At 42.3% G+C, this 27,624-nt stretch overlaps 1 protein-coding gene across 1 annotated transcript in view; it reads right to left on the minus strand.

Moving 5' to 3' along the window:
* LOC117511575 (netrin-G1-like) overlaps positions 1-27,624 on the minus strand; it is a 280,385-nt gene that overhangs the window by 182,685 nt on the left and 70,076 nt on the right. The window contains exon 2 of the mRNA XM_034171563.1: positions 13,307-13,479. Coding sequence (XP_034027454.1) covers positions 13,307-13,479 — 173 coding nt within the window. The remainder of the gene's footprint in view (positions 1-13,306; positions 13,480-27,624) is intronic.

Genomic DNA, 27,624 nt, shown 5'->3' on the forward strand with positions numbered 1-27,624 from the left:
ACTATGAGGTCCCTAAGATAAGATGGGACCTGATTATTCAAAACCTTATAAGTAAGAAGAAGAATTTTAAATTCTATTCTAGAATTAACAGGAAGCCAATGAAGAGAGGCCAATATGGGTGAGATATGCTCTCTCCTTCTAGTCCCCGTTAGTACTCTAGCTGCAGCATTTTGAATTAACCTAAGGCTTTTCAGGGAACTTTTAGGACAACCTGATAATAATGAATTACAATAGTCCAGCCTAGAGGAAATAAATGCATTAGTTTTTCAGCATCACTCTGAGACAAGACCTTTCTAATTTTAGAGATATTGCGTAAATGCAAAAAAGCAGTCCTACATATTTGTTTAATATGCGCTTTGAATGACATATCCTGATCAAAAATGACTCCAAGATTTCTCACAGTATTACTAGAGGTCAGGGTAATGCCATCCAGAGTAAGGATCTGGTTAGACACCATGTTTCTAAGATTTGTGGGGCCAAGTACAATAACTTCAGTTTTATCTGAGTTTAAAAGCAGGAAATTAGAGGTCATCCATGTCTTTATGTCTGTAAGACAATCCTGCAGTTTAGCTAATTGGTGTGTGTCCTCTGGCTTCATGGATAGATAAAGCTGGGTATCATCTGCGTAACAATGAAAATTTAAGCAATGCCGTCTAATAATACTGCCTAACCTTCACTAATGCTGTCATTTTTATGAACCTAAGCCACAATATAGGATAAAGCAAGCAAACTCTTCATATCACGTTTGGTGGTGCTGCCGTCTTCTCTTGGGTTTGGATGCATTTGTCGTATTCACAGGACTTGACAAATCTATTATCTGTTCCCACAGTGTCTTTGCGTCTCTGTCTATTCTGGAGTCTTTCAAACTCTGGTAGTTGTAGCACTTTGATTTTAAACTTCACAACTCAATATCTCACTATTAAAGTGGTAATGGTTATGTACTAACTGGGATTAACTTTTATGACTTGCCTGCGTAGATGCTTTGGATATTTATTTTCATTAAATTTAATGTATGTCTTCACTGGAGGTCTTTGACTAGCTTGTGTATTTTTTCTTCTTTGTACAGAAGGATGTAGCCTGAGAACAAATATAGGTCTCAAATGTGAGTGAAACAGACCGTATTTCACTTTTCAGTGCTTTTTCCTGCTTGTACCAATAAATCTGACAGCAAGGTCATGTTGAAATGGAGCTGATAATGTAAGTGTGTAAGCAAGTAAAACTTATTTATATAGATCCTTTCACAAAAAGAATGAAAACGCACTTACTAGCCATACAATATACAGCATAAATAAAGAGATATGTGAGTTAGTTCACAAAATGATACTCACCTCATAGTTACTTGAATGTGCCAGTGGTAGTGATTTCATTTGTGATGAAATATGTGAAGTAATCTGGTGAAGTCTGTGTTGGAAAACTCAAAAGGTTTTGGAGTATATATATATATATATATATATATATATATATATATATATATATATATATATATATATATATATATAATTATATATACATATATGAAAAGTCAAATTATCTTCTCTTGAAGATGTTGGGATGGGATCATTTTCCTTCATTCACATTTTCCTATGGTGTGCTGTCACTGTGTGAAGTTTCATTGGGATCCACCAGCTAGTTTAGAAAGAGTTGCACTAATAAAATGCATGGACAGACAGACAGACAGATAGGGTGATTCCTACATACCACCTCCCCCCAATTTGATGTGGAGGGTGTATATTAAAACCAAAACATGGGAGCTGACAGGCAGATCATTCTAGAGTTTTTAAATTACGGTCTGTAAAGCATCATCTACACGGGTTTTAAAGGAAATACGAGGAACCATTAACAAATTCTGGCCTGAGGACCTTAAAGACAGGTGCTATATATCTTTAAAACATCTGAGATATGCTCTAGTGTCTGAACTTGCAAGATTCTAAAAGTTAAAATCAGAATTTCAAAATGAGTTCTAAAATTAACTGCAGCCAGCGCAGTGAAAATAAAATAGGAGTGATATGGCATGTCAGAGTAGACTCAGCTAAAAGCCACTGCACCATGATGAATTATTTGAAGATGGTTTAAAGGTGCTTTTGTGAGACAGTTAAAAGGGGAGTTACAATAATTCAACCTAGACAACACAAAAGCATGCCTCATCTGCTCCAGTTCAGCCTTGCACTCCATAGACCTGATATTAGCATTGTTTCACAAATACTGTAAAAGAGTGCGACACCCAGACCATGCAACCTGGAGTAACCTGGTTGTTGTCTGTTTATGGGGTTTTGGTGTCCTTTCTGTTCCTATGTCCTTTGATCACAGTTCACCTGTCCTGCCCCTGTGTCTTGCTCCTCCTCTTTTGTCCCACACCTGCTTCCACGTTTGTGATGTCCATGTCCTTTCTTGTGTAGATGAACGCATGTGTGGTTTCCCTGAACTTCCTTACTTGTGGAAAGTTCTGTGCGTGTGATGTGCCTCTTACCCTTCTGTCTCCTTCTGCCGTCACTTGGTAGGTGATTGCTCCGGGGCCACCATGCTTGGTTGTCAAGGAAACTCCCTGACAGCCGGCGTGTGGCTCTGTCAGCTGTTAGAGGATCACGCCCCTCAGGCTCGCAGCGCACTCCTTCTGGGTGTGTTGGTCTTTATTTTCTCCCTGCGATTTTTAGATTGTCTTGATCTTGTCTATTTCATTTTCTGACATTATTTTCCCATTTAGGTTGTCCGGTTATTTCTGCTTTTGTGCACTCTTTGATTTCCCTCACTTGTCCCTCCTTTTCTGGTTAAGTCTGTTATCATTTATCTTCCTGTCTTCACTCCAGTCCCACGTACGGGTTTCATTCCGCTTTTGGTTATTACACCGGTGGTTTCAGATTAGTTTGTTTTTAGGCTCCACCCTTGTCTCAGTTCGGTGTGGGCTGATTACATTTAGTAATGTCTTCCTGAGTCCTCAGTCACCTGTCCACATCATTGTCAGTTTCTAAGTGTCAGTCCTCTGTGTTCACCTTTTGCCAGTCGCCTTTTGTTCTTACTTTTCATATCGATTCCATTTTCACTTATCTGGATTTTGTATGGAGTGTTCTCTTTCTTGCTCTTGCTTGCCTCTACTGGTGGTTGGCTCTCACTGCGGTATTGTATCACTTCCTGTTCCGGAGCACAGCGGTGTTTTTCTGTATCTGTTAGCTGTTTAATCTGCGCAGTTAGATTGATCTAGTTATCTAGATTACGATTTGTTTCACAGTGTAATCTTCACGTGCCTTAACTAAAGCACTCCTTCTGCTGAATCACCTCTAAATTATTTACACATTATTCACTTTGCGTGTTTTTAGGAATCCGCTAGCTTAGCGCAGCTACTAGCTCTTAGCCGGTTTAGCATGGCGGCTTCTCCTGTCTCTCCCGCACTTTTCTGCTCTGGGTGTGAAATGTTTAGTTATTCCTCGGCCTCCTTTAGCAGTAATGGTACTTGTAATAAGTGTAGCTTATTCGTAGCTTTGGAGGCCAGGCTGGGCAAATTGGAGACTCGGCTCCGCACCGTGGAAAATTCTACAGCTAGCCAGGCCCCTGTAGTCGGTGCGGACCAAGGTAGCTTAGCCGCCGTTAGTTCCCCCCTGGCAGATCCCGAGCAGCTGGGAAAGCAGGCTGACTGGGTGACTGTGAGGAGGAAGCGTAGTTCTAAACAGAAGCCCAGTGTACACCGCCAACCCGTTCACATTTCTAACCGTTTTTCCCCACTCGGCGACACCCGCCGAGGATCAAACTCTGGTTATTGGCGACTCTGTTTTGAGAAATGTGAAGTTAGCGACACCAGCAACCATAGTCAATTGTCTTCCGGGGGCCAGAGCAGGCGACATTGAAGGAAATTTGAAACTGCTGGCTAAGGCTAAGCGTAAATTTGGTAAGATTGTAATTCACGTCGGCAGTAATGACACCCGGTTACGCCAATCGGAGGTCACTAAAATTAACATTGAATCGGTGTGTAACTTTGCAAAAACAATGTCGGACTCTGTAGTTTCTCTGGGCCCCTCCCCAATCGGACCGGGAGTGACATGTTTAGCCGCATGTTCTCCCTGAATTGCTGGCTGTCTGAGTGGTGTCCAAAAAATGAGGTGGGCTTCATAGATAATTGGCAAAGCTTCTGGGGAAAACCTGGTCTTGTTAGGAGAGACGGCATCCATCCCACTTTGGATGGAGCAGCTCTCATTTCTAGAAATCTGGCCAATTTTCTTAAATCCTCCAAACCGTGACTATCCAGGGTTGGGACCAGGAAGCAGAGTTGTAGTCTTACACACCTCTCTGCAGCTTCTCTCCCCCTGCCATCCCCTCATTACCCCATCCCTGTAGAGACGGTGCCTGCTCCCAGACCACCAACAACCAGCAAAAATCTATTTAAGCATAAAAATTCAAAAAGAAAAAATAATATAGCACCTTCAACTGCACCACAGACTAAAACAGTTAAATGTGGTCTATTAAACATTAGGTCTCTCTCTTCTAAGTCCCTGTTGGTAAATGATATAATAATTGATCAACATATTGATTTATTCTGCCTTACAGAAACCTGGTTACAGCAGGATGAATATGTTAGTTTAAATGAGTCAACACCCCCGAGTCACACTAACTGTCAGAATGCTCGTAGCACGGGCCCGGGGCGGAGGATTAGCAGCAATCTTCCATTCCAGCTTATTAATTAATCAAAAACCCAGATAGAGCTTTAATTCATTTGAAAGCTTGACTCTTAGTCTTGTCCATCCAAATTGGAAGTCCCCAAAACCAGTTTTATTTGTTATTATCTATCGTCCACCTGGTCGTTACTGTGAGTTTCTCTGTGAATTTTCAGACCTTTTGTCTGACTTAGTGCTTAGCTCAGATAAGATAATTATAGTGGGCGATTTTAACATCCACACAGATGCTGAGAATGACAGCCTCAACACTGCATTTAATCTATTATTAGACTCAATTGGCTTTGCTCAAAATGTAAATGAGTCCACCCACCACTTTAATCATATCTTAGATCTTGTTCTGACTTATGGTATGGAAATAGAAGACTTAACAGTATTCCCTGAAAACTCCCTTCTGTCTGATCATTTCTTAATAACATTTACATTTACTCTGATGGACTACCCAGCAGTGGGGAATAAGTTTCATTACACTAGAAGTCTTTCAGAAAGCGCTGTAACTAGGTTTAAGGATATGATTCCTTCTTTATGTTCTCTTACAATTTGTTCATGTAAATGGGGAATCTTCTTCACAGACTAAGGTTAATTATGGAGTTCCACAAGGTTCTGTGCTAGGACCAATTTTATTCACTTTATACATGCTTCCCTTAGGCAGTATTATTAGATGGTATTGTTTAAATTTTCATTGTTACGCAGATGATACCCAGCTTTATCTATCCATGAAGCCAGAGGACACACACCAATTAGCTAAACTGCAGGATTGTCTTACAGACATAAAGACATGGATGACCTCTAATTTCCTGCTTTTAAACTCAGATAAAACTGAAGTTATTGTACTTGGCCCCACAAATCTTAGAAACATGGTGTCTAATCAGATCCTTACTCTGGATGGCATTACCCTGACCTCTAGTAATACTGTGAGAAATCTTGGAGTCATTTTTGATCAGGATATGTCATTCAAAGCGCATATTAAACAAATATGTAGGACTGCTTTTTTGCATTTACGCAATATCTCTAAAATTAGAAAGGTCTTGTCTCAGAGTGATGCTGAAAAACTAATTCATGCATTTATTTCCTCTAGGCTGGACTATTGTAATTCATTATTATCAGGTTGTCCTAAAAGTTCCCTGAAAAGCCTTCAGTTAATTCAAAATGCTGCAGCTAGAGTACTAACGGGGACTAGAAGGAGAGAGCATATCTCACCCATATTGGCCTCTCTTCATTGGCTTCCTGTTAATTCTAGAATAGAATTTAAAATTCTTCTTCTTACTTATAAGGTTTTGAATAATCAGGTCCCATCTTATTTTAGGGACCTTGTAGTACCATATCACCCCAATAGAGCGCTTCGCTCTCAGACTGCAGGCTTACTTGTAGTTCCTAGGGTTTGTAAGAGTAGAATGGGAGGCAGAGCCTTCAGCTTTCAGGCTCCTCTTCTGTGGAACCAGCTCCCAATTCAGATCAGGGAGACAGACACCCTCTCTACTTTTAAGATTAGGCTTAAAACTTTCCTTTTTGCTAAAGCTTATAGTTAGGGCTGGATCAGGTGACCCTGAACCATCCCTTAGTTATGCTGCTATAGACGTAGACTGCTGGGGGGTTCCCACGATGCACTGTTTCTTTCTCTTTTGCTCTGTATGCACCACTCTGCATTTAATCATTAGTGATCGATCTCTGCTCCCCTCCACAGCATGTCTTTTTCCTGGTTCTCTCCCTCAGCCCCAACCAGTCCCAGCAGAAGACTGCCCCTCCCTGAGCCTGGTTCTGCTGGAGGTTTCTTCCTGTTAAAAGGGAGTTTTTCCTTCCCACTGTGGCCAAGTGCTTGCTCACAGGGGGTCGTTTTGACCGTTGGGGTTTTACATAATTATTGTATGGCCTTGCCTTACAATATAAGGCGCCTTGTTGTGATTTGGCGCTATATAAAAAAAAAAATTGATTGATTGAATTGATTGTCTCTTTTGACCACAGACTTTTTGTTATTGGTTTTTTCATCTTGTCAGCCTGTGCACAAGTTAAAACTTTGTTTCTTAGAGTGTGTTGTCCTCATGGTCTCTTTTTGACTGTGGACTTTTAGTTATTGTTTTTTTTTTTTGTCATTAGTTGGGAGTGCTCTCACTGCCCCTTTTAGCAGTGGACCTTTTGTGTCACTTAGACTTTCAACTTTTGGATTTTATCACTTTACTAAAGACTGCTACTGCATTTTTGGATTTTGGATATTTGTCATCTTTCTGAAAGACTGCTACTGCATTTTTTTTTTTTTTTTCTGGCTATTCTGAACTTTAATTTCATTGTTAGACTGTTGCAGTATTTTTTGGTTTGGGACTGTGTTCACTCTGAACTGCTACTTGGAAAATAAACACTGGGTTGTTTCACTAACCCTCTGTGTCTGCCGCCTGCACCTGGGGTCCAGTCCTTTCTTCCTCTGTGCTTCTAATCATAACACAACACAGTCCCTGATCTGAGAGACTGAACTGTTAGGAGTGATGACCAAAGATTGTTTTTCTCTTCATTTAAATATTTTATATTGTTTGCTAAGCCCCACGACCTATTCCCGGATAAGTGGTTGAAGATGATAATGATGATATTGTTTGTCGACCAGTGCTTGGTGGTAATCAGGCATTTACTCAGACCATTAAGTTTGTGTCACCTGAAAAAAGTTCAAAAGATGTTGGATGTAATCAGCATAGAATTGATAAGAAATTATTTTAAGATGAGTGAATATCTGCCTTAGAGGAGTCAAATATGAAAGAAATTAAATGTTTCAAAACGGAACCCTGTGGAACACCACAGGTCAATGCAATTTTGACTTATGCACTGTACACTTTTTATACAAATAATAACAAGAAAAAAAAATCCAGTTTGCCAGAGAATATTAAGTGTCAAGAGCAAAACCAGGTTTTCCCTCCAGCTGGTGAAGCCTTTTTTTTCAATCTAACTTTTGTAATCAACAATATCAAAGGCTAAGGTCTTATAAATCCAACACAGAAATCTCATCACTAACTGAATCCATCATAATTGTTGTGAAAGTGTAGTGACACGGACCCACAACAGGGGGCGCAAATGAACGGTCAATAGATGAGCCAAAAAGTAACAATTTAATGTTGTGAAATGTGCACAACGAATATACAGACAATCTCAGAATATGATTACAGTCAAATTACAAAGGTGACGTGTGGGCAGGCTCGAGGATAGAAGACGTCTGTCCTGAGAAGGGCCGGAACCACACGATTTCTGCCACCACCGAACCTGGTGAATACTGGAGCCGCCAAGTCCCGAATTCCCAGGTGAGCACCGTCTCCGACTGTCGGATCTGGTACTGCTGGCGAGAACAAAGACAGTCAAGTGTGGGTGTGTGTACACCCAGTAACAACAACGGTGGGAATGCCACCTCCACCTCTCACTCAATATGCTGATGTGTTTGCAGTGATCCCTCAGAGAAAAAGAGTGCCGTCCTGCACTCACTCAGCTTCCACAAAACAAGGGACCGGTACGCCTGCAAACACTCACAATGTACAGATTACAGATAAACACAAAAAGGCTGAGGATATTACCTTCAATGAAGTACGATATCTCGGCGATGAGGTGGAGATGACGTCTGGGTTTTATGGAGTGAGGTGATGAAGAATGAGTGACAGCTGTCAGGAAGTAATGAGTAACAGCTGTCACTCCCAGCTGTGTCTGTGGCGGCAGCGCCCTCTCGTGCCTGAAGCCCGCACTTCAGGCAGGGCGCCCTCTGTTGGTGGGCCAGCAGTACCTCCTCTTCTGGCAGCCCACACAACAATAATGTCACTTGTAAATTTTATAAGAGCCACTTCAGCTGAATGCAGTTTGTTAAAGCCTGACTGAAATTAATCAAAAATCCAGTGCCTCTCCAGGAACTAGGTGCACACCGGCAACCTTTTCCAAAACCTATGAGAAAAATGGAACTTTGATATATAATGGCCTAAAATCTGCAGGTCAAGAAGACATTTTATCAGAAACATTTCAATAGAAGCAGACAGAATTATCAAAATGATTAAACACCTATTAAATTAACTCAATCTTTGTGAAAACAACATATTACTAAGTAGATGATGGTTTTATTTTACAAGCGTATGTATTGAAATGGTTAAATAAATGAATAAGTAAATAAAATTTTGTACCATTTGAAATAATCGCCCTCCTTGTGTTTCTTTTAGTTAAGGGTCCAGTAAACTCAAGAAGCATGTGTAAAGGCTTGGTCTGCAAACAGTCATACCCCCATCATACATACGCTGAATTGTGGCAGAACTGCATGAGAATGACACATCTGGCCAGAATCAGGAAATATTGACTTGCAGTCCGAAGAACAACGGACGGCAGTCTGTGAGCGGCTACATATTTTGTCCCATTCGCTCGGCTGTCCCGAGTGTTTTGCACATGTTCAAAACACTCTTGGCGCCATTGAGATGGAACACACATCTGACGGCGGCCTATATGCAGTTTTTGAGTCATCTGATCGCAATCTACATATTCTGATGGCATCAAAACAGCATCTGAAATGATCTGATCGCGGTTGATTGAGCCATGAGCCAGGGAGGGCAAAGGACATGTTGTTATGTAATAAAATGTATGTGGCACACATTTTTCATATACCGTGAATGTGAACAGCGCACAATCAAACCGAAAGTACGTGTGACGCTGCACTTCTCCATGGTCTCATGCGCAGTAATGCATCATAGCGCACGTCAAGCATGGACCTGAATGAATCTCACCGCTGTAATATGCATATTATTACCTGATCACCATCTAAACTCTGTTGGAAGTGTGATGTGAAACTGTATCCCAGGACACGACAGCGTTATTAAACATGAAACTCACCTCCAGCACAGAACCACGATCTTTTCACAGCGCAGAGTGCACAGGAACCAAACCACAGCCTGTGGTGAAAAGCCTCACACCCGGCTGCAAAAATTAAATCCCATGTGATAATCCAACAGACATCACAGTGTACAGAGTTGTGTTGTGCTCCTGAAGTGAGCAAAAAACAAATTAAAGTTCGCTGGAAAGGCTGCATCTGACGCATGATGTGACTGCTTGACCCACTACCAGCAAACCTTCAGCAAAGGTGTCGAGTGTCTCGCGCGCTTAATGGCTCATTTATGAACACACACACACACACAGAGACACATGGCTGAGTGATAATTTGAGCCCCACGCGTGTGCGTGAGGAACACAGTGCTGCCTCCCACTCTGGTCCTGTGTTTGCCATCCAGACATTTGGACATCGGGCAGTCTTCAGTGCCTTTTATAGCCATCTGACAGCAGTCTGTGTCATCTAAACTGTTGTCCACATGCACTTTCGATGCCATCATGCAGGTGTGGATGAGGTAATCTGGATGCATCCTGACACTGCTAACCATGCCTCTTTCCTTCCTGACTGCGTCCGATAATGGTAATATTTGTCATTTCGGCTTGGTTCTTGCACATTCTTGCTATGTGTGACGGGGCTTCAGGATTGTAACATATTATTACAGGGCTGTTTTTTTTTTTTTTTTTTGTGTGGATGCAGGTTCCCTAAGTAGACATGTGGACAAATTCAACCAACATGGACACAAAGGACAGCTACTTTGGTGGGCATTAACTTGGAAGCACAGCAGAAAATTTCTGAAACAATGCAGGTGGCTGCTGAATGATGCAACTCCTTAGACTGATATCCTGCCTTCAAAATAGCAGTGAAGGGTATGAGTGTTATCTTCTGAGTGCAGGAAAAAAAAATACTGCAGTGCAGAGCAGGTAGTTCAGTGGCCAACAAATATGTCAACATGAGTTCAGTTCTTTGTCATGTGTCAAACAAGCAGTTACTTTGGGAGACTCATATGAGATGTAATACTTTTATTGTAAGCAAGGGCACAATTTAGAACTAGAAATTGAGGGGAACAAAGTGTGAGGCCCGCAGGGCCGAAGCCCATAGGCCGGGGGTCTGGGGGGCGCTTTAGGCCCCCAGAAACCAATGGTTTCTAGATAAGCTCAGATGCATTCTGAGCATCCAGAACAGTAATTTTAATGTTTTGAGAAGACCATAAAGTGGACACTATTTGACTTATGCAATTTGAAACTGTGGATATAAGTACTTTATCCTGAGAATAGCCAGCATTGATTTTAACATCGTGGTGTAAATAAGGTATCACCACATGTGTAGAACTCAAAAAGAATGATAGGCTGAGTTTTCATTAAAAAACAACTGCAATGTGGGAAAATGTATTCATGAATATTAAAGAACAGGCTCTTAATAATTATTAACTATCGCATACTATATTTTTTTTTCTCAAGATTTGTTTTTGCATAAGTTTGAAAAAACAACAGATCATAAGTTTAGGATAAATTACTTATCATGAATTTAATTTTCGAAGTGGCACTAATAACAATGCTTATACTGAACATAATTTCGCTTGCATAGACTGATTTTGGAGATCAAGCAATAATTGCAGATGGGCTTTCTGAGGTCCCAGATAGCTTTTCTGATTTCCTTCCATTGATACTTATGTGTAGACACTAGTCCCTAGAGGCAACTATTTTTGGTTTCAAATCTGGGCAAATGCACTCCCAGAAAATTCCGAATGTGACAAACAAGAAACAGGTGTTGTAAACAAGTCAATGCTGCTAAAAATACAAACTTGCAGAAACAAAGATACTATTCTGACATGGTTTTGCACATAAGACTGACATGGTTTGCACATAAGACTGGCATAGCATGTTTCAAGTACACACATATATGTCAGAAGGTGAGGGGGGGGACATACCATATTCTGTCCCCCCTGGTTGAAAAGGTGGGGGGACATGGCCCTCCTATCCCCCACCAAATTGTGCCCATGATTGCAAGAGCATGAGTTACAACACTATGGCCATGTGATGCACTTCCCTGAGCATAATCCAGGGTGCCGATACCTTAGTGTTGACGACCAAGGGGATACCCATATACAGTCCCACCTTGCTGCAGGAGGCAGGTGGAGATGGACCAGTGGTTAGACCCAGGACCCAGACCCTTCTGTTGAGCATGCTCCCAAACCTGACCAAACCTTTGTGTGATGTAACAAATGTGAACAATGAAACACAATTTATGTTCTAATACTGAATAATGCATAAGTGCAATGAGCACAAAATGATTATTATTTTTTAAATAATGTGTATGCAAATGCTTAATTTTTTTAGGTTTAGGGAATTTTCAGCTTTTAGTACAAATTTGATCATTATGGTAAATGTGGCAGTCCTTCTGAAGAAGCTATTATATAAAGTTTGGGATTTTTTTGTGTGTGTGTTTGGGAACATTACCCTGAAGTAGCCTGCAGGCTGAGAACAAGATGTGTCAAACTGCATTCAGTATATTTTTGCATTTACACTGAAAAGTGATTTGGGCATAGAAAAAATTAGTTGACCACTGCTCCGTACTGGTGCCTGCTTTGTCCAGCACCATATATAGAGTCTGGACAATTTCTCTCCTGGTGTCATGTTAACACACTCACGTGAGCGCGTGTGTGTGTATACACACACATTCCAATCATTGTACAATGTCTGCCACAGAAAAGAGTAGCTATTTTTTGGAAAAATAAATATGCATTCTATAATTAACCTCCAATTTTCAATCACTTTTCATTTTTTATAATGTTTTAACACTTTTTTGTAAAGTGTTGTCAGAAATGGGAAATTTGTACTGTTTGAATGACATTTATTGGAGAGTCATTTCATCTAAATTTCATTTATGTTGCAAAGGAATACTTTATATTCCTCTTCCAAATACAACTTAATCAAACCCATGCCCCTCTTCAAAACACAAAGGCATTTGAAAGAAGTGATGACACAGGACCTCTTTGTTTTGTCCAATACGATGCCGACATTGGAAACTTCAGCATTTGCTGATACTGATATTAATCAAATACAATTTTCCCTGTCTTAGAACATCTACTCTGTTCATAAACGCATTTGTCCAAACAAAACATCAAATCACTGCACAAATCAGATGTTCAACAGAAAACTTGGCTTGGGTTTTGTGTTTTTCAATTTCCGGTATTGAATCCAGTCATTTTGGCCAATATTGGACCGATGCTGATCCAAAATGTTGGGTACATCCCTGTTTGAGAGTCAAATACATATATCAGACAATGTGCACTACTAGTTGTGTAGAAGCAAATGAATATACACAAGGGGGGGGGGGGGGTATGCATACCTGTTGTGGTCAACACATTCAGCAATCATGTTTTTTTCAGCCCAGTCTCATGTTTTTTTTCATCCTCCCATCATGAAATGATTCATATTTTCGTGACAGCTTTTTTTTTAACTCACTATTACTAACCCTACTCCTACCCCCAACCCTAACCATAACCACCACCCCCCCACCACCCCCACCCCCCCCCCCGCTTCACTTTTAATTTTGTGCAGCCATCACGGAATGAATTAGAATGAATTTGTGCTGCCGTGACAAAAATGTGGCATTTTTCGTGACAATATCATGAGCCAATAGATTAATGTATATTTTGTGCTGCTGAATCACGACTTGCCGTGAGACTGTTTTTTTTTTTTAATAGTTCACACGGCAAAGGTGCACTAAATCCTCACAGACTGTATTTAGAGTGCTGACTATGTCATGTGACTTGACAATTTTGCTGAGTTATCATGTCTGCGATATGTGTGTGTACTCACAGATATTGGCCGTGCCCTTAGGAATGGGCAGGTAGGAGCCGGCACTCCAAGCACGGCCTTGGTAGTTCCTCTTACAGCGGCCGCAGTCGGGCCCGGTGGTGTTGTGTTCGCATTCGCAGCTCAGCTTCTCTTTGTCGTACACACAGCTGTTGGCGTGAAGGTTGCACTTGCACCTAAGTCATGGTGGAAGTGGGGGGGGGGGGGGGGGGGGGGATAAAAGAGGACAACAGCATCAACATGAGTGACTCTTCAAGGGCTGAATTTCAAAACAGACAGCTTTTGTTTTCGTTGGACAAAGCAGCTGCAGGGCGTCACGTCCTTGACGAGCAGTGGCACTGGAAGACAGAGTGGCAGCTAAAAGAGTCGCTTCGTACACTTCAAGACAAAGTACTTTAAAGAAGAAAGGCGAATCCACAAACAAATCTGGCATCATTTTCTCCCTCCTCTCTTTCCCTCTCTCGCCCCTCTCCAGTCTGGAAGGTAGCTCACTTTTAATTGTCCCACTGCAGGGTACATAATTGTAGTGAGGCCACAGATGATGAGCGAGGGATGATTGGAATGAAGAGAGGCTGAGGAAAACAAGCCAACTTAAACTGTGGAGTAAGCGCATGAAGCACATGAAGGCATTAGGGCTTGTAAGTCTGCGAGGCGATGAATATTATAGCTGTGAGTTAGCCAGAGGGTGGCACTGAGCCATGGCACCGCTACGTTCACTATGACAAATTAATATGAGATGAGATCTCAGAAACATATTTTCAGTGTGGAAACAGGGACACCCTTAAGGTGCACTAAATCCTCACTCAATTCCTGCTCTCCAGGATACTAATTTAACAATAAACTCAGCAAATTCATTTTTTGCTGTGGCCAGATGAAAACTTTATAATATTGGTTTAATTCCTCATTATCGTTCAGGTTAAAGTTCTCTGGCAAATAGAGGCAATTATTAGACTTAATATTTTGAACATCTTGATCAATCAGCATCCATCATTGCTAAATGAATCTTTGTTTCATATTTAAAGTTAAATAATGTGAAGCTTACAGTCAGATCCATAAGGAGCTGGAAAGTGATTCTTTTTGATGTGACATTTCAGCTACAGTTCACAAGAAGGCACATGGGAGACTTGGACCTAGATCTGATGTTTTCTGTTTTCCATCTGCGTGTCACTTCACTGTGAAGCTATGACTGGTGGTGCAACAGTCAAATTTTGCACTACAGTGCTGCGAAAAGTTTTCTGCACCCTTAACGTTTTAAGGACAATTAAAAAAAAAAAAAAAAAAACACAAAACAAAACTTCAGGACTTTTATCATAAAGTTTAGAAAATAATGCCTTTTAAACTCAAATATGGTGGTCTTTATGGACAGTCCATGACTAGCACAGAGGTCCAACAAAAAAATGACCGCTCAGGTTTAGATCAGGGAGGCCGTTCCTCCTAATCATGCCTCTCCAAGTGTCTCTGTCATTGTCCACATTTATGTTGAAGTCCCGCAGCAGAACAATGGAGTCCCCCACTGGAGCCCCATACAGGACTCCATTCAGGGACTCCAAGAAGCCTGAATACTCTGAACTGCTGTTCGGTGCATACGCACAAACAACATTCAAAGTTTTCACCCTGCAACACGAAGGCACAGGGAGGCAACCCTCTCATCTACTGGGGTAAACTTCAATGTAGTGGCGCTCAGCTGGCTCGTGAGTATCCCCACATCCACCAGGCGAATCACATTCTCTGCACCTCCAGAGAAGAATAAAGTCCAACCCCTATCAAGGAGAGTGGTTCTGGAGCTGAAGCTGTGCGTGGAGGCGGGGCCCACCAGATCTATCTGGTAACACTCCATCTCCTGTAAAACCTCCGGCTCCTTCCCCCACAGCGAAATGACGTTCCATGCAGAGTTAGCCTCTGCAACCTGGGCTTGGTCCGTCAAGGCCATTGAATTTCAGGGTCACCCATTGGACAGTGCACCTGACCCTGGCAGTTTCTCCTGTGGGTGGTGAGCCCACAGGGTGGAGATGTAACGTCCACATTGCCTTTTCAGGCTGTGCCCTACCGGGCTCTAATGGAAAGCCCAGCCACCAGGCGCGCACTGATGGGAACTCTGCCCAGGCTTGGCTCCAGACAAATGGACTGCATTTATATAGCGCTTTTCCATCTGCATCAGACACTCAAAGTGCTTTACAAATAATGCCTCACATTCACCCTGATGTGAGGGTGCTGGCATACAAGGCGCTCACTACAAACCGGGAGCAATCGGGGACTGAAGACCTTGCCCAAGGGCCCTTAGTGATTTCCCAGTGAGGCTGGGATTTGAACTGATCTCAAGCCCAACGCCTTAACCACGAGACCATCACCTCCCATTGTGAACCATTCTTAGCCTGACCCCTTGCCTGACACCAATTTGCCATGGGAGACCCTACCAGGAGCACGAAGGCTCCAGACAACACAGCTCTCAGGTTCATATGGGCACACAAACCTCACCACCATGATAAGATGATGGTTCCTCTCCAGGAATCATGATCATAAACTGAAGTGAATTGGAAACTTTAAATTGGCCATATGTGTAAGTGAGTTTGTCCAACTCAAAGTATATTCTCTGCAATAGACTAGCGGCCAGTCCAGTGTGTACTCGATATCTCACCCAATGACCACTGCGATAGGCACCAACCCCCCCACCACCACCTCAGTGACCAATGAATAGGCTCTGAAAATGGAGGGAGTGAATATACAAATAGCCATAATTCCTCATTGGTTAATGAAATATTTTTATGAAATCCCTCAATTTAAAACTGAAAGTCTTCACTACATCTCATGTCTCTCATTTCAGCTCACTGTGTGACATACAGAGGCAAATTTACAAATGCTCCGCCACAGGAAAAACACCTCTGTTGGAAGCCTTAAGGACAAGTTGGAACATGTCCTGCTGTTAAACAATTTCTCATACACTCACTCCACTGAAAGCCATCAAAAGCCACCTGGATTTTACAAATGGTTATCAACACGGAGGTGTTTTTCCTGTGCCGCCGCACCGTGTCGGCTGCAACCCATCCGCACGTCTTTCATTAAAAAAATCTCCTTTAACAGTGGAATATCCGGATAAAATGCTGAAACCGACTTCTTCTGAAACTTCTCTGTTCTCTCACGACGTCCTGGATCAATAGAGCCTGAAATGTGGAGGTTTTCAGCTTAAAACAGGCTGACGACGGCGGCTGAGAGCGCTGCGCGACATCTCGCACCGTGGGAAGTCCTTAAAGCAACAGTATCACCTCAAAATCTCTCATCAGCCGTTAAAATTTTCACTGAAAACCAGCTTAATTTTTCGAACCGTGTCCACTTCGATGTGTCTCACAGGTTTAGAAAAAATTTTGATCAAACAACGCGCCAGTCTCTCAGCAACTTCTCAGACAAAGGAATTCCGACGAGGGGCTGGACGACTCCTCCCACAAGGAGTGCTCACAGGCGAATGACGTCACCGACAGGCGTGGAAAAACTCACGCATGCGCACGAGGGTTCAAGCATGTCTGACGTAAAAACATATGAATGAAATCCATATAGTTTTTGAAAAAAATAAAAAGGACCTATACTTTATTGACAGCCCTCGTATGTCACAGTACTAAACAAAGCCTTAAATTTTACTTGCATTTGTTCCTGTCCAGACTCAAAACCTCTTTTAAAGAGGTTTTGCAAAAACAGGTTTGAGTAATAAAGAATAAACTCGAAGAGCACAGAAATATCCCCACAATTATTCTTTGCAACTCAGATGCCACTGATTGACTACATTTTTGTTACTAGTGTTAGATATATTTCTGTGTTCAATTATGGTTTTCTTTATTTGTTTTCTGTACTTGTTTTGGCATTAAGGTAGTTAGATTATTTCGGATTATACTTTTAGTTTTCATTCTTATTCTCACTTTTCTTTGTTCTCTCTTGGTATGTGCATGTAGAACCGGATTTAACCAGTTTTGTACCACTTAAATCATATGTCTCCCGCAGCGGGATGGACCTCCTTTGAATGCCCATGGAGGGCCAATAAGAGAAGGATTTTGTGAAATAAGGCCCACCTCTGTTACACATATGTAATCCTGTATAAAAACTGCTTGTATCCATTGTTCTGGGTTCTGTAAGAGCGGCTCTTGTCTGTAAGACAAGTTCTTGCAGGGCCCAGGCCTGATTATTTTTGCTAGACTTTGATTAAATTTAAAAGTGCAGGATAGTTTGAGTTTGTACTTTATATGGGGCAGTATTACAGAAAGAACTGGGGGGAGAAACACTAGGGTGAGGTGTGCATCTGCAAATGATTTAAAACAAATCACCTCCCTTGCATTACTCACACGGGAGAGAATAAGGAAGTGTTCTTTTTTTTTAATTAAAAAAAAAAGGTTTTCCAAAAGAAGAATTGCTCGTTGCATCTTGGTAGCTCACTGTTATCAGACCGTCATCAGAAGCTTGACAGCTTATCTATGTACAGCTGTTATAAACATGCTGTGGATTTATTATGGTAGCATGTATGAGAGACAAAAAAATGGAATCCACTTAAAGGATTTTTTTAAAATATCAGTTTGATTCCAGCATCTCTGCAGTGACATCATCATGTCACTGCAAAAACATGGTGTGACTGCAGGAAAAGCTCATCACATGTCTGGTTTAAAGCTATAAAGAAGGTGGCAGCAATTTACTGTCAGTGAAGAATTGATTTTGCCTGCTGCCAAGGACTTGTCAGGAACTTTGGGGAGAAGTGGCAGCTAGAGAGATAGGTCATCTTTTTTCAACCCACACCATCAAAGCTGGGTCAACAATATAGTGGAAGATATTGAAGATCAACAACAAACCCAAGGCACCAAGTGATTCTGTAGTTGGAGCTGCAGTTTAAATTTGTGCTCTCATCTGGGGATTGTGGAGCAGACAAAAAAAAAGGAAGATTGTCACATGCAATGCAGCTGGAAGAAGATGCACACCACACACACACACACACACACACACACACACACACACACACACACACACACACACACACACACACACACACACACACACACACACACACAAGTGTTGATGCAAACCTTGCACTCTCAACACATCGCAATATAAATGTACAAGTAAATATATTTAATGGTGTTTTTGACAATGTGCGACATCATTATATGACTTCTGTGTGACATTTTGAAGCCACACATACCAGTCAAAGCCAGTTGTTTCAACTTTTCCATTTTTCACATGGGGTCATCACAGTAAATCTGCATTTTGAAATTTCATGCTGGATGCCCTTCGTGATACAGCTCCACATTACATGGAAAATGCTCTGAAGTGCACTAACCACTTGGCCATCATGATACAAGCGATTCATCTCAGTCAATCCCAAAAAATTTTGCTGATCAATGTATATTTTAGATTATCCATCTAGGCATCTGTGTTGGTAAGATATACAAAAATAAATAAATAAATAAAATAAAATAAAATAAAAAATTGGTTTTCTTTTTCAGACCAAGTTTTCATTGACCTCGACCTTTCTAATCACATCTACATGTTATATGGCTGGGGGGGCCTGGCTGCCTTTTTGTTTCTGTCCTTTGTTTCTCCTTCCAGGTGGTTTGCATTTGGGACTGAGTGGCTGTGTTGCTGAGGTTATCAGGACCTCACCCTGATCACCTGCGGCTCGTCAGGACTCACAGCTGAGGTGCATCTATATGGATTGGAACATGGTGGCATTTAAGACTGGAGTATACAGTGTGTATTTGCCAGAGACTCGACCTTGTGACCAGACGGGTGAGATCGTCGTCTCGTTAGCCATCTCATCATCAGTGGATGCAGAAAACGTCCAGGGTTTGATGCACGGTCTGTGAAAGAGGAGGGGGTGAGGTCTCACGCTCGTCAGCACACTTCCTGAGGTACGTTAGATTTTGTGACTAACATTTATACAGTCAGTAAATGTGGTGTCCCTCACACCTTTATTATATTGAGCTGTATGTTAGTCATGTATCGGCTTCCACTGCAGTGGAGTTTTGTGAACTGGATGTTCCATGCCTGCAGGTTGGGAAGCTGATTAGTAATCAAGCCAGGAAGTGTTTGCTGTTTGTACACCTTTAAGTGTTCTCTCTGTGTGTAGAGTGTGGACTCACATAATGGTTCCTTCTTTCACAGACTCGGTTTGTTGCGGCCACCTGGGGGGTGTCGGCGGGGTCCTTGGGGCCGAACAGCTTCTGGCTCCGGACCGTTAGCGCTGCTGGGAGCGCACCACGCCAGACCGCACTTTCTGTTATTTTTGTATCACTGTTATGTATTAAATTCAGTTAGCCTTTGTACCGTGCTCTGCTTATTTCATACTGGGTCCTTCAAACGCTGGTCGGTTCTCCGAGCTGCGTCCGACACATAACACTACACATTGATCCAAGTAAAGCTTTTTGGTTGTTGAGATACCAGTAAGGTGTTTTTGAGACCATGCTTTCATTTACCTTGACCTTTGACCAAACTACTCCAACACCCCCCCCCCCACACACACACACACACACGAATAAATTTCAGTTTATTTGTATTAATAAAGAGCCAAATCACAACAACGCTGCCTCAAGGCGTGTCACACTAGTAAAGCACCTTTCACACCGGGGGTGCTCCCGGTTGCTCCCAGTTGCGCCGTGTGTCATTATGACGACATCGCGTGGAAGCAACTCAGTGCCGAGATGATGCAGCTCGGCACCACAACAGCGCAAGGGGCGCAAAGGAGGAAGCAAGTCGGGTGCCGCAAAATTAAACCTGTTAAATTTTTTTGGCGTCCTGTGCTCGACGCAGAAAGGAAGTGGTTCCAGCACAAGTCGGGGCAAAGAGGCATTACCCGGCGTGACTCAAAGGCAATTTATGATTCCTGCTATGTTCCATTGTTCTCGCAGTATAAAGCACGCAGGATTGTTTTTATACCGTGTACTTAATGCAGTAAACACTACACGTTAAAAAAAAAAGACCACAGCGCACACATGTAGACAATTAAAAGAAAACAAATTCTGGCTGCAGGCATTAGTTCCTTGTTCTCTGCTCAAACTCTCACATCACAGTTAAAAAAAGGACATAAGTCCTGAGACAGGACATGTCAACATCAAGTAGAACTCCAGACATCTCCACATTTGCTTGATGGTACGTTCGCGTGCGCATGCGCGCGCATCTCGCGGTCAAAAGAGGAAAGAAAAGAAAAAAAATTGTCTGCAGGCAGTTAGTTCCTTTCTCTCCTCAGACTCTCTCATCACAGTTAAAAAAAGGACATAAGTCCAGGACATGTCAACATCAAGTAGCACTCCAGACATCTCCACATTTGCTCAAGGATGGTTCGCGCGCACGCATCTCGCGGTCAAGGGAGGAAAGATAAACTACAGCAGATCTCAGAGCACAGCCCTGCAGCTCAGCACAACAACAAGCAGAAGGGAAGGCAGAGTGCACAGTCTGTCTGCAGGTAGTGTGAAAGGGGCTTAAGGTCTAACCTGACCAACCCCCCCTGAGCAAGCACACAGACAATATGCACTAACTCATCTTCAACCGCTTGTCCCGGATCGGGTCGCAGGAGCAGCAACTCCAGCAGGGGACCCCAGACTTCCCTTTCCCAGGCTACATTAACCACCTCTGACTGGGGGATACCGAGGCCTTCCCAGGCCAGTATGGAGATATAATCTCTCCACCTAGTCCTGGGTCTCCTCCCAGCTCAATGTGCCTGGAACACCTCCCCAGGGAGGCATCCGGGGGCATCCTCACCAGATGCCCGAACACCCTCAGTTGGCTCCATTCAATGTGACAGAGCAGTAGCTGTAGTCTGAGCTACTCACAGATGACTGAGCTTCTCACACTATCGCTGAGGGAGACACCAGCCACCCTCCTGAGGGAGCCCATTTAGGCCGCTTGTACGTGCGATCTAGTTCTTTCATGACCCAACCCTCATGACCATAGGTGAGAGTAGGAATAAAGATTCCCCTTTTGGTTCAGTCACTTTTCGTCACAATAGTACGGTAGAGCAAATGCAACACCACCCCTGCTGTGCTGATTCTCCGGCCAATCTCACTCTCCATTTTCCCCTCACTCGTGAGCAAGACCCTGAGATCCTTGAACTCCTTCACTTGGGACAAGACCTCATTCCTTATCCGGAATAGGCAATTCATTGGTGTCCTGCTGAGAACCATGGCCTCAGATTTAGAGGTGCTGATCCTCATCCCAGATGCTCCACACTCAGCTGTGAACTGACCCAGTGAGTGCTGGAGGTCACAGACCAATAAAACCAATGGGACCACATCATCTGAAAAACCAGTGATGAGACCCTGAGCCCACCAAGACTCTCCTACTCCTAACTACGCATCAATACCCTGTCCATGAATATCACAAACAGGATTGGTGACTAGGCACAGCCCCAGTGAAGGCCAACCCCCACCAGAAACGAGTCCGACTTACTGCAGAGAACCCAAACACAGCTCTCACTTTTTGAGTACAGAGATTGGATGGCCCTGGAACACTTATGACAGTGGTAAGGAAAAACTCCATCTGATGATAATGAGGAAGAACCCTCAAGCAGACCAGACCCAGGTCAGTCTAACAGTTACAAAGGTTTTTACACATTTTAAAAGAAATTCTTAACAATCAGAAGAAATGGAAAAAGCAGAAGAGCAATGTCTCTCAATGTTCAATTGCAAGGAATTAGGTTTCCGTTACGTACAAGTCCAGTGTGGGTACTAGACTGTCCTGTCTGCAGTCCAGACCTGTCACCCATTGAAAATGTGTGGCACACTATGAAGTGCAAAATACGACAACGGAGACCCCGGACTGTTGAACAACTGAAGTCATACATCAAGCAAGAATGGGAAAGAATTCTGCCTACAAAGCTTCAACAATTAGTGTCCTCAGTTCCCAAACGCTTATTGAATGTTGTTAGAAGGAACGGTGATGTAACACAGTGGTAAACATACCACTGTCCCAGCTTTTTTGAAACGTGATGTGGGTATCCATTTCAAAATGAGCAAATATTTGCACAAAACAATAACGTTTATCAGTTTGAACATTAAATATGTTGTCTTTGTGGTGTAATCAAGTGAATACAGGTTGAAGAGGATTTGCAAATCATTGTATTCTGTTTTTATTTACATTTTTCACAACGTCCCAACTTCATTGGAAATGGGTTTGTAACATTGAAAGACATTATAGAACCTTCAGCACCACTTATTAAAAAATAAGTAAATGTATGTGTATATTTGAACCATTATGGATCATTTTGACCCTATGTGGATTAGAGAAGATCCAAAATGATTTCACATTTTTGCACCCAATTTTTGTATTTAACTTCATGAATGATATATGATGACAATCATGCCACCCTGGCAAAAAAAAAAAAAAAAAAAAAAGTTCAAAGACATCATCATTAAAAGCCCAAAATTACTGTAACATTCATTCCCATGAAGAGTGTATGTAAACTTCCAACTACAACTGGATATTATGTGGTCTGGAAACATAAACACAAAGACGCAATATTTTTCACATCACAAACAATCTTAAATATAGTTCTCAAAGTGAGCCCTGACTCACGATCCGGTGGCAGCGGGGGCAGCAACTTCAAATAACAATGAAAAATCTGGTTCAATCAATCAATTTCAATCAATTTTATTTATATTTATTTATATTGCGCCAAATCACAACAAACAGTTGCCCCAAGGCGCTTTATATTGTAAGGCAAGGCCATACAATAATTACGTAAAAACCCCAACGGTCAAAACGACCCCCTGTGAGCAAGCACTTGGCTACAGTGGGAAGGAAAAACTCCCTTTTAACAGGAAGAAACCTCCAGCAGAACCAGGCTCAGGGAGGGGCAGTCTTCTGCTGGGACTGGTTGGGGCTGAGGGAGAGAACCAGGAAAAAGACATGCTGTGGAGGGGAGCAGAGATCAATCACTAATGATTAAATGCAGAGTGGTGCATACAGAGCAAAAAGAGAAAGAAACACTCAGTGCATCATGGGAACCCCCCAGCAGTCTAAGTCTATAGCAGCATAACTAAGGGATGGTTCAGGGTCACCTGATCCAGCCCTAACTATAAGCTTTAGCAAAAAGGAAAGTTTTAAGCCTAATCTTAAAAGTAGAGAGGGTGTCTGTCTTCCTGATCTGAATTGGGAGCTGGTTCCACAGGAGAGGAGCCTGAAAGCTGAAGGCTCTGCCTCCCATTCTACTCTTACAAACCCTAGGAACTACAAGTAAGCCTGCAGTCTGAGAGCGAAGCGCTCTATTGTGGTGATATGGTACTATGAGGTCCCTAAGATAAGATGGGACCTGATTATTCAAAACCTTATAAGTAAGAAGAAGAATTTTAAATTCTATTCTAGAATTAACAGGAAGCCAATGAAGAGAGGCCAATATGGGTGAGATATGCTCTCTCCTTCTAGTCCCCGTTAGTACTCTAGCTGCAGCATTTTGAATTAACTGAAGGCTTTTCAGGGAACTTTTAGGACAACCTGATAATAATGAATTACAATAGTCCAGCCTAGAGGAAATAAATGCATGAATTAGTTTTTCAGCATCACTCTGAGACAAGACCTTTCTAATTTTAGAGATATTGCGTAAATGCAAAAAAGCAGTCCTACATATTTGTTTAATATGCGTATTGAATGACATATCCTGATCAAAAATGACTCCAACATTTCTCACAGTATTACTAGAGGTCAGGGTAATGCCATCCAGAGTAAGGATCTGGTTAGACACCATGTTTCTAAGATTTGTGGGGCCAAGTACAATAACTTCAGTTTTATCTGAGTTTAAAAGCAGGAAATTAGAGGTCATCCATGTCTTTATGTCTGTAAGACAATCCTGCAGTTTAGCTAATTGGTGTGTGTCCTCTGGCTTCATGGATAGATAAAGCTGGGTATCATCTGCGTAACAATGAAAATTTAAGCAATGCCGTCTAATAATACTGCCTAAGGGAAGCATGTATAAAGTGAATAAAATTGGTCCTAGCACAGAACCTTGTGGAACTCCATAATTAACCTTAGTCTGTGAAGAAGATTCCCCATTTACATGAACAAATTGTAATCTATTAGATAAATATGATTCAAACCACCGCAGCGCAGTGCCTTTAATACCTATGGCATGCTCTAATCTCTGTAATAAAATTTTATGGTCAACAGTATCAAAAGCAGCACTGAGGTCTAACAGAACAAGCACAGAGATGAGTCCACTGTCTGAGGCCATAAGAAGATCATTTGTAACCTTCACTAATGCTGTTTCTGTACTATGATGAATTCTAAAACCTGACTGAAACTCTTCAAATAGACCAATCCTCTGCAGATGATCAGTTAGCTGTTTTACAACTACCCTTTCAAGAATTTCTGAGAGAAAAGGAAGGTTGGAGATTGGCCTATATTCTCAACAGACACATGATTCATCATCACTTCAAAACACTATGGCTGTTTATTTCAGAGAAATGCATGATTCAACCCTCTATCTGTTTTGAAAATGCCCTTTCATTTAGTTTTTATGTATTTTTTACAGCCAGGTGAAAAGCATCTCTCCGATTTGTTTGTGATGCAGCCAAAGGGAATCAGACAGGAAGGTGTTGAAGGGAAGAGGACATAGAAAGCCACACAGTTGTGTTGACTGGCATCTTAGTGAGAAAGTCTTGTGACAGCTGGCCTCTTTCACCTTTGCCGGCCAGTGTCCTTCACCACAATTTAGCCGTATCTACAAATAAACACAATAATTTGGACGGACAATCGTCAAACACTTGTTGCTGTTTGCTCCATTTTCTCATGCTGTGTGCTGAGCAGTTCAGGTTTAGAAAACACAATGTGATAGGAATATATTTTGATTTGAAGACATTACATTCTAGAGACTCTATAAATGTTTGCTGTCAGAAAGTTTCACTGACTTAAGGAGATTTTTGAAGCAGATTGCCTCATTTTGTTTAATTATAGATGTCTGTTTGCATCATTGTGGCTAATTATGTTTGCCTGGCAACATCTGGATGAAGATGATCTTATTTTGTCAAAATATTATTTGTAAAATAGATCTCCTGTAGCACCATTTCCACAATTAAGCCCCACATTGTGAAAAGTAGAAAAAGAAGAAGTCCTTCATAGGCCAGTAGGCCCATTGATGCTTTATAGGTTTAGCAGATGAGCGGGGAAATTAGTGCAGAAAATCCACTATCACCATAGTGGATTTTCTGCTCTAATTTCCCCGCTAAGGTAATGGATTCCATATCCACATTTGTCATAAGCCTTGCAAGGTCTCAAAGCCCCTGCTCCATGGCCTGCTGTGAAATCTTAATGTTACTCTCCCTGTAGAGCTCTATTTATGTTCGCAGACAAGATGGCAGAGCCTTCGCCAGTAGAGTGAAGGCCGTCCGGTATCAGCAAGCCACGGCAGCCCCACAACAAAGGCCAGTTATCAATCAAACTAAGGCCTTGCTGTCTACAAAACTGCACCATCCACCTGTTTAACGATGTCAGCCTGTTAAACGCCTCATCGTTACCCCAGGAGGGGAGAGGACCAGAGACGATTAATCAATGCTGATGCATCTTTCTGGCAAGGTCACAAGTCCTCTCTATGTCCATTTTTGTGACATCTGAGTGCTTCATCCTGACATCATTGGTGCCGACATGAATAACTATGTGACTGTATCTCATGTCATGTTCCTTTGTCTGTCTACTCTTCTGCAGTGTCAGCACACTAAGATGGGAGGCAATGTCGGGAGCTCTGGCCCCAGGAATACATTTAACGTCAGCCAGCATCTGTAACCTGACTTTGCAGATGATAGAATCCATTATCGCTAAAGCCCAGTGTTTTGGCCTGGAGATACGAGTGGAAGTCACCTGTGGGCTCAAAGAACTCACAACAGGCATATCCAAGGGAGAAAACCAGTTGACAGTTTGCAGTGGCAAGTATGATCGGGGTACCGAAACTGGGCAATGAGTCCTACATGACTTAGTCCGCCTAACCACAGTCTGAAAGCCGTCCTCCACAGCCGGCATTTCTAGGCTGATGCTAATGGGCATGCTAGCCGGCCCAACACTAACCTCATCTGGAATGCCTGTATTTTCTCTGTTTTCATGTTGCTGCTGATGAATTATACCTTAGGTGTAGTTTTTTCTGTCTGACTGATTCTGCTCTTTTTCTCTCTGTCTGAGGTATAGATGACATCACATAGGATTGCAGGATTGACAGATCCAAACTGATCGTGAGATACAAGGCCTGAAGCAAGTGCTGCATGCTGCAGTCTGCTTTCAAAAGTGACCCTGTCGCGGGAAGAGACCCACTGATGGCGTGAAGAATGCTGGATGACCCTTGCCTGTGGTGCTGATGCCTGCAGGGACTTCTCAGCTTCTTTATATTATGTTATTTAATTTCCTGTTTTCTGTTTCTTCAGCTTTTTAAAACTTTGCAAACCCTTGTAATTGTTAAAATGACTGCCTAAGCAGTTGGTCACCCCTTTGAGTCTGGTCTGCTTGAGGTTTCTTCCTCAATATTATTAGAGGGAGTTTTTCCTTACCACTCTCGTCTGTGTGCTTGCTTTAGGGGTTGGTAAGTTTAGACCTTACTTGTGTAAAGCACCTTGAGGCAGTTTTGCTGTGATTTGGCATTATATAAATGAAATAAATTCAATGAAATTGATGAGCTCACAATATTCTCCCCACTTTGAATTCTCTTACTTCACTGCACTGGACACTATCTGTACCTCCAACAAGCACAGCACAGGCATGGTTGAGCAGATTTGTTAAACATTACCAGTAACATCAGTGGTCTAATCCTGTTTACACTAAACAAACCAGCTTGGGATATGTTGCTCCGACTACCAGTCTGAGAAATATGGGATCTCACCAAAATGTGAAAAGTTTAATTCATCTAATATGGTAACCTGTGTACAATGAACGGGGCCTACATGTCTAAATCCTCAGTACAGTACTCATCCCTGCAGTGAAAAAAAGCACCTGCTCATTAACAGCTAAAATCTGTGTTTTATTTCTCAGACACCCTTTCATTGCTGTTAAAAGTCAAGCTTTAGTGCGTAAATGAATGTGAGTGAGTGAGAGCATGGTGGGCACCATCTGGGATGTTGTGCAGGTGAAACAACCTCACACAGAGTCCTTTGTGGTTTAACCTTCAGCTTCTTTGAACACACCAATATTTTAATCAGCGTCCAGAAATGACTGTGCCATCGGCATAATGATGGAGACCACCAGCGACGCCCGCAGGGTCTGTTCCCCGCCGAGGCAGCTGTGCTGCCAATCAAAAAAGGGCTCCTGAAAATTAGATACCAAGGGAGGCTTCCTCACCATTGCAACTCTTACCACAGCCTGAGTTATGAAGTAAATCAGACGTGTAT

The sequence above is a fragment of the Thalassophryne amazonica genome, chromosome 1 (assembly GCF_902500255.1).
Source record: "Thalassophryne amazonica chromosome 1, fThaAma1.1, whole genome shotgun sequence".
NCBI lineage: Eukaryota > Metazoa > Chordata > Actinopteri > Batrachoidiformes > Batrachoididae > Thalassophryne > Thalassophryne amazonica.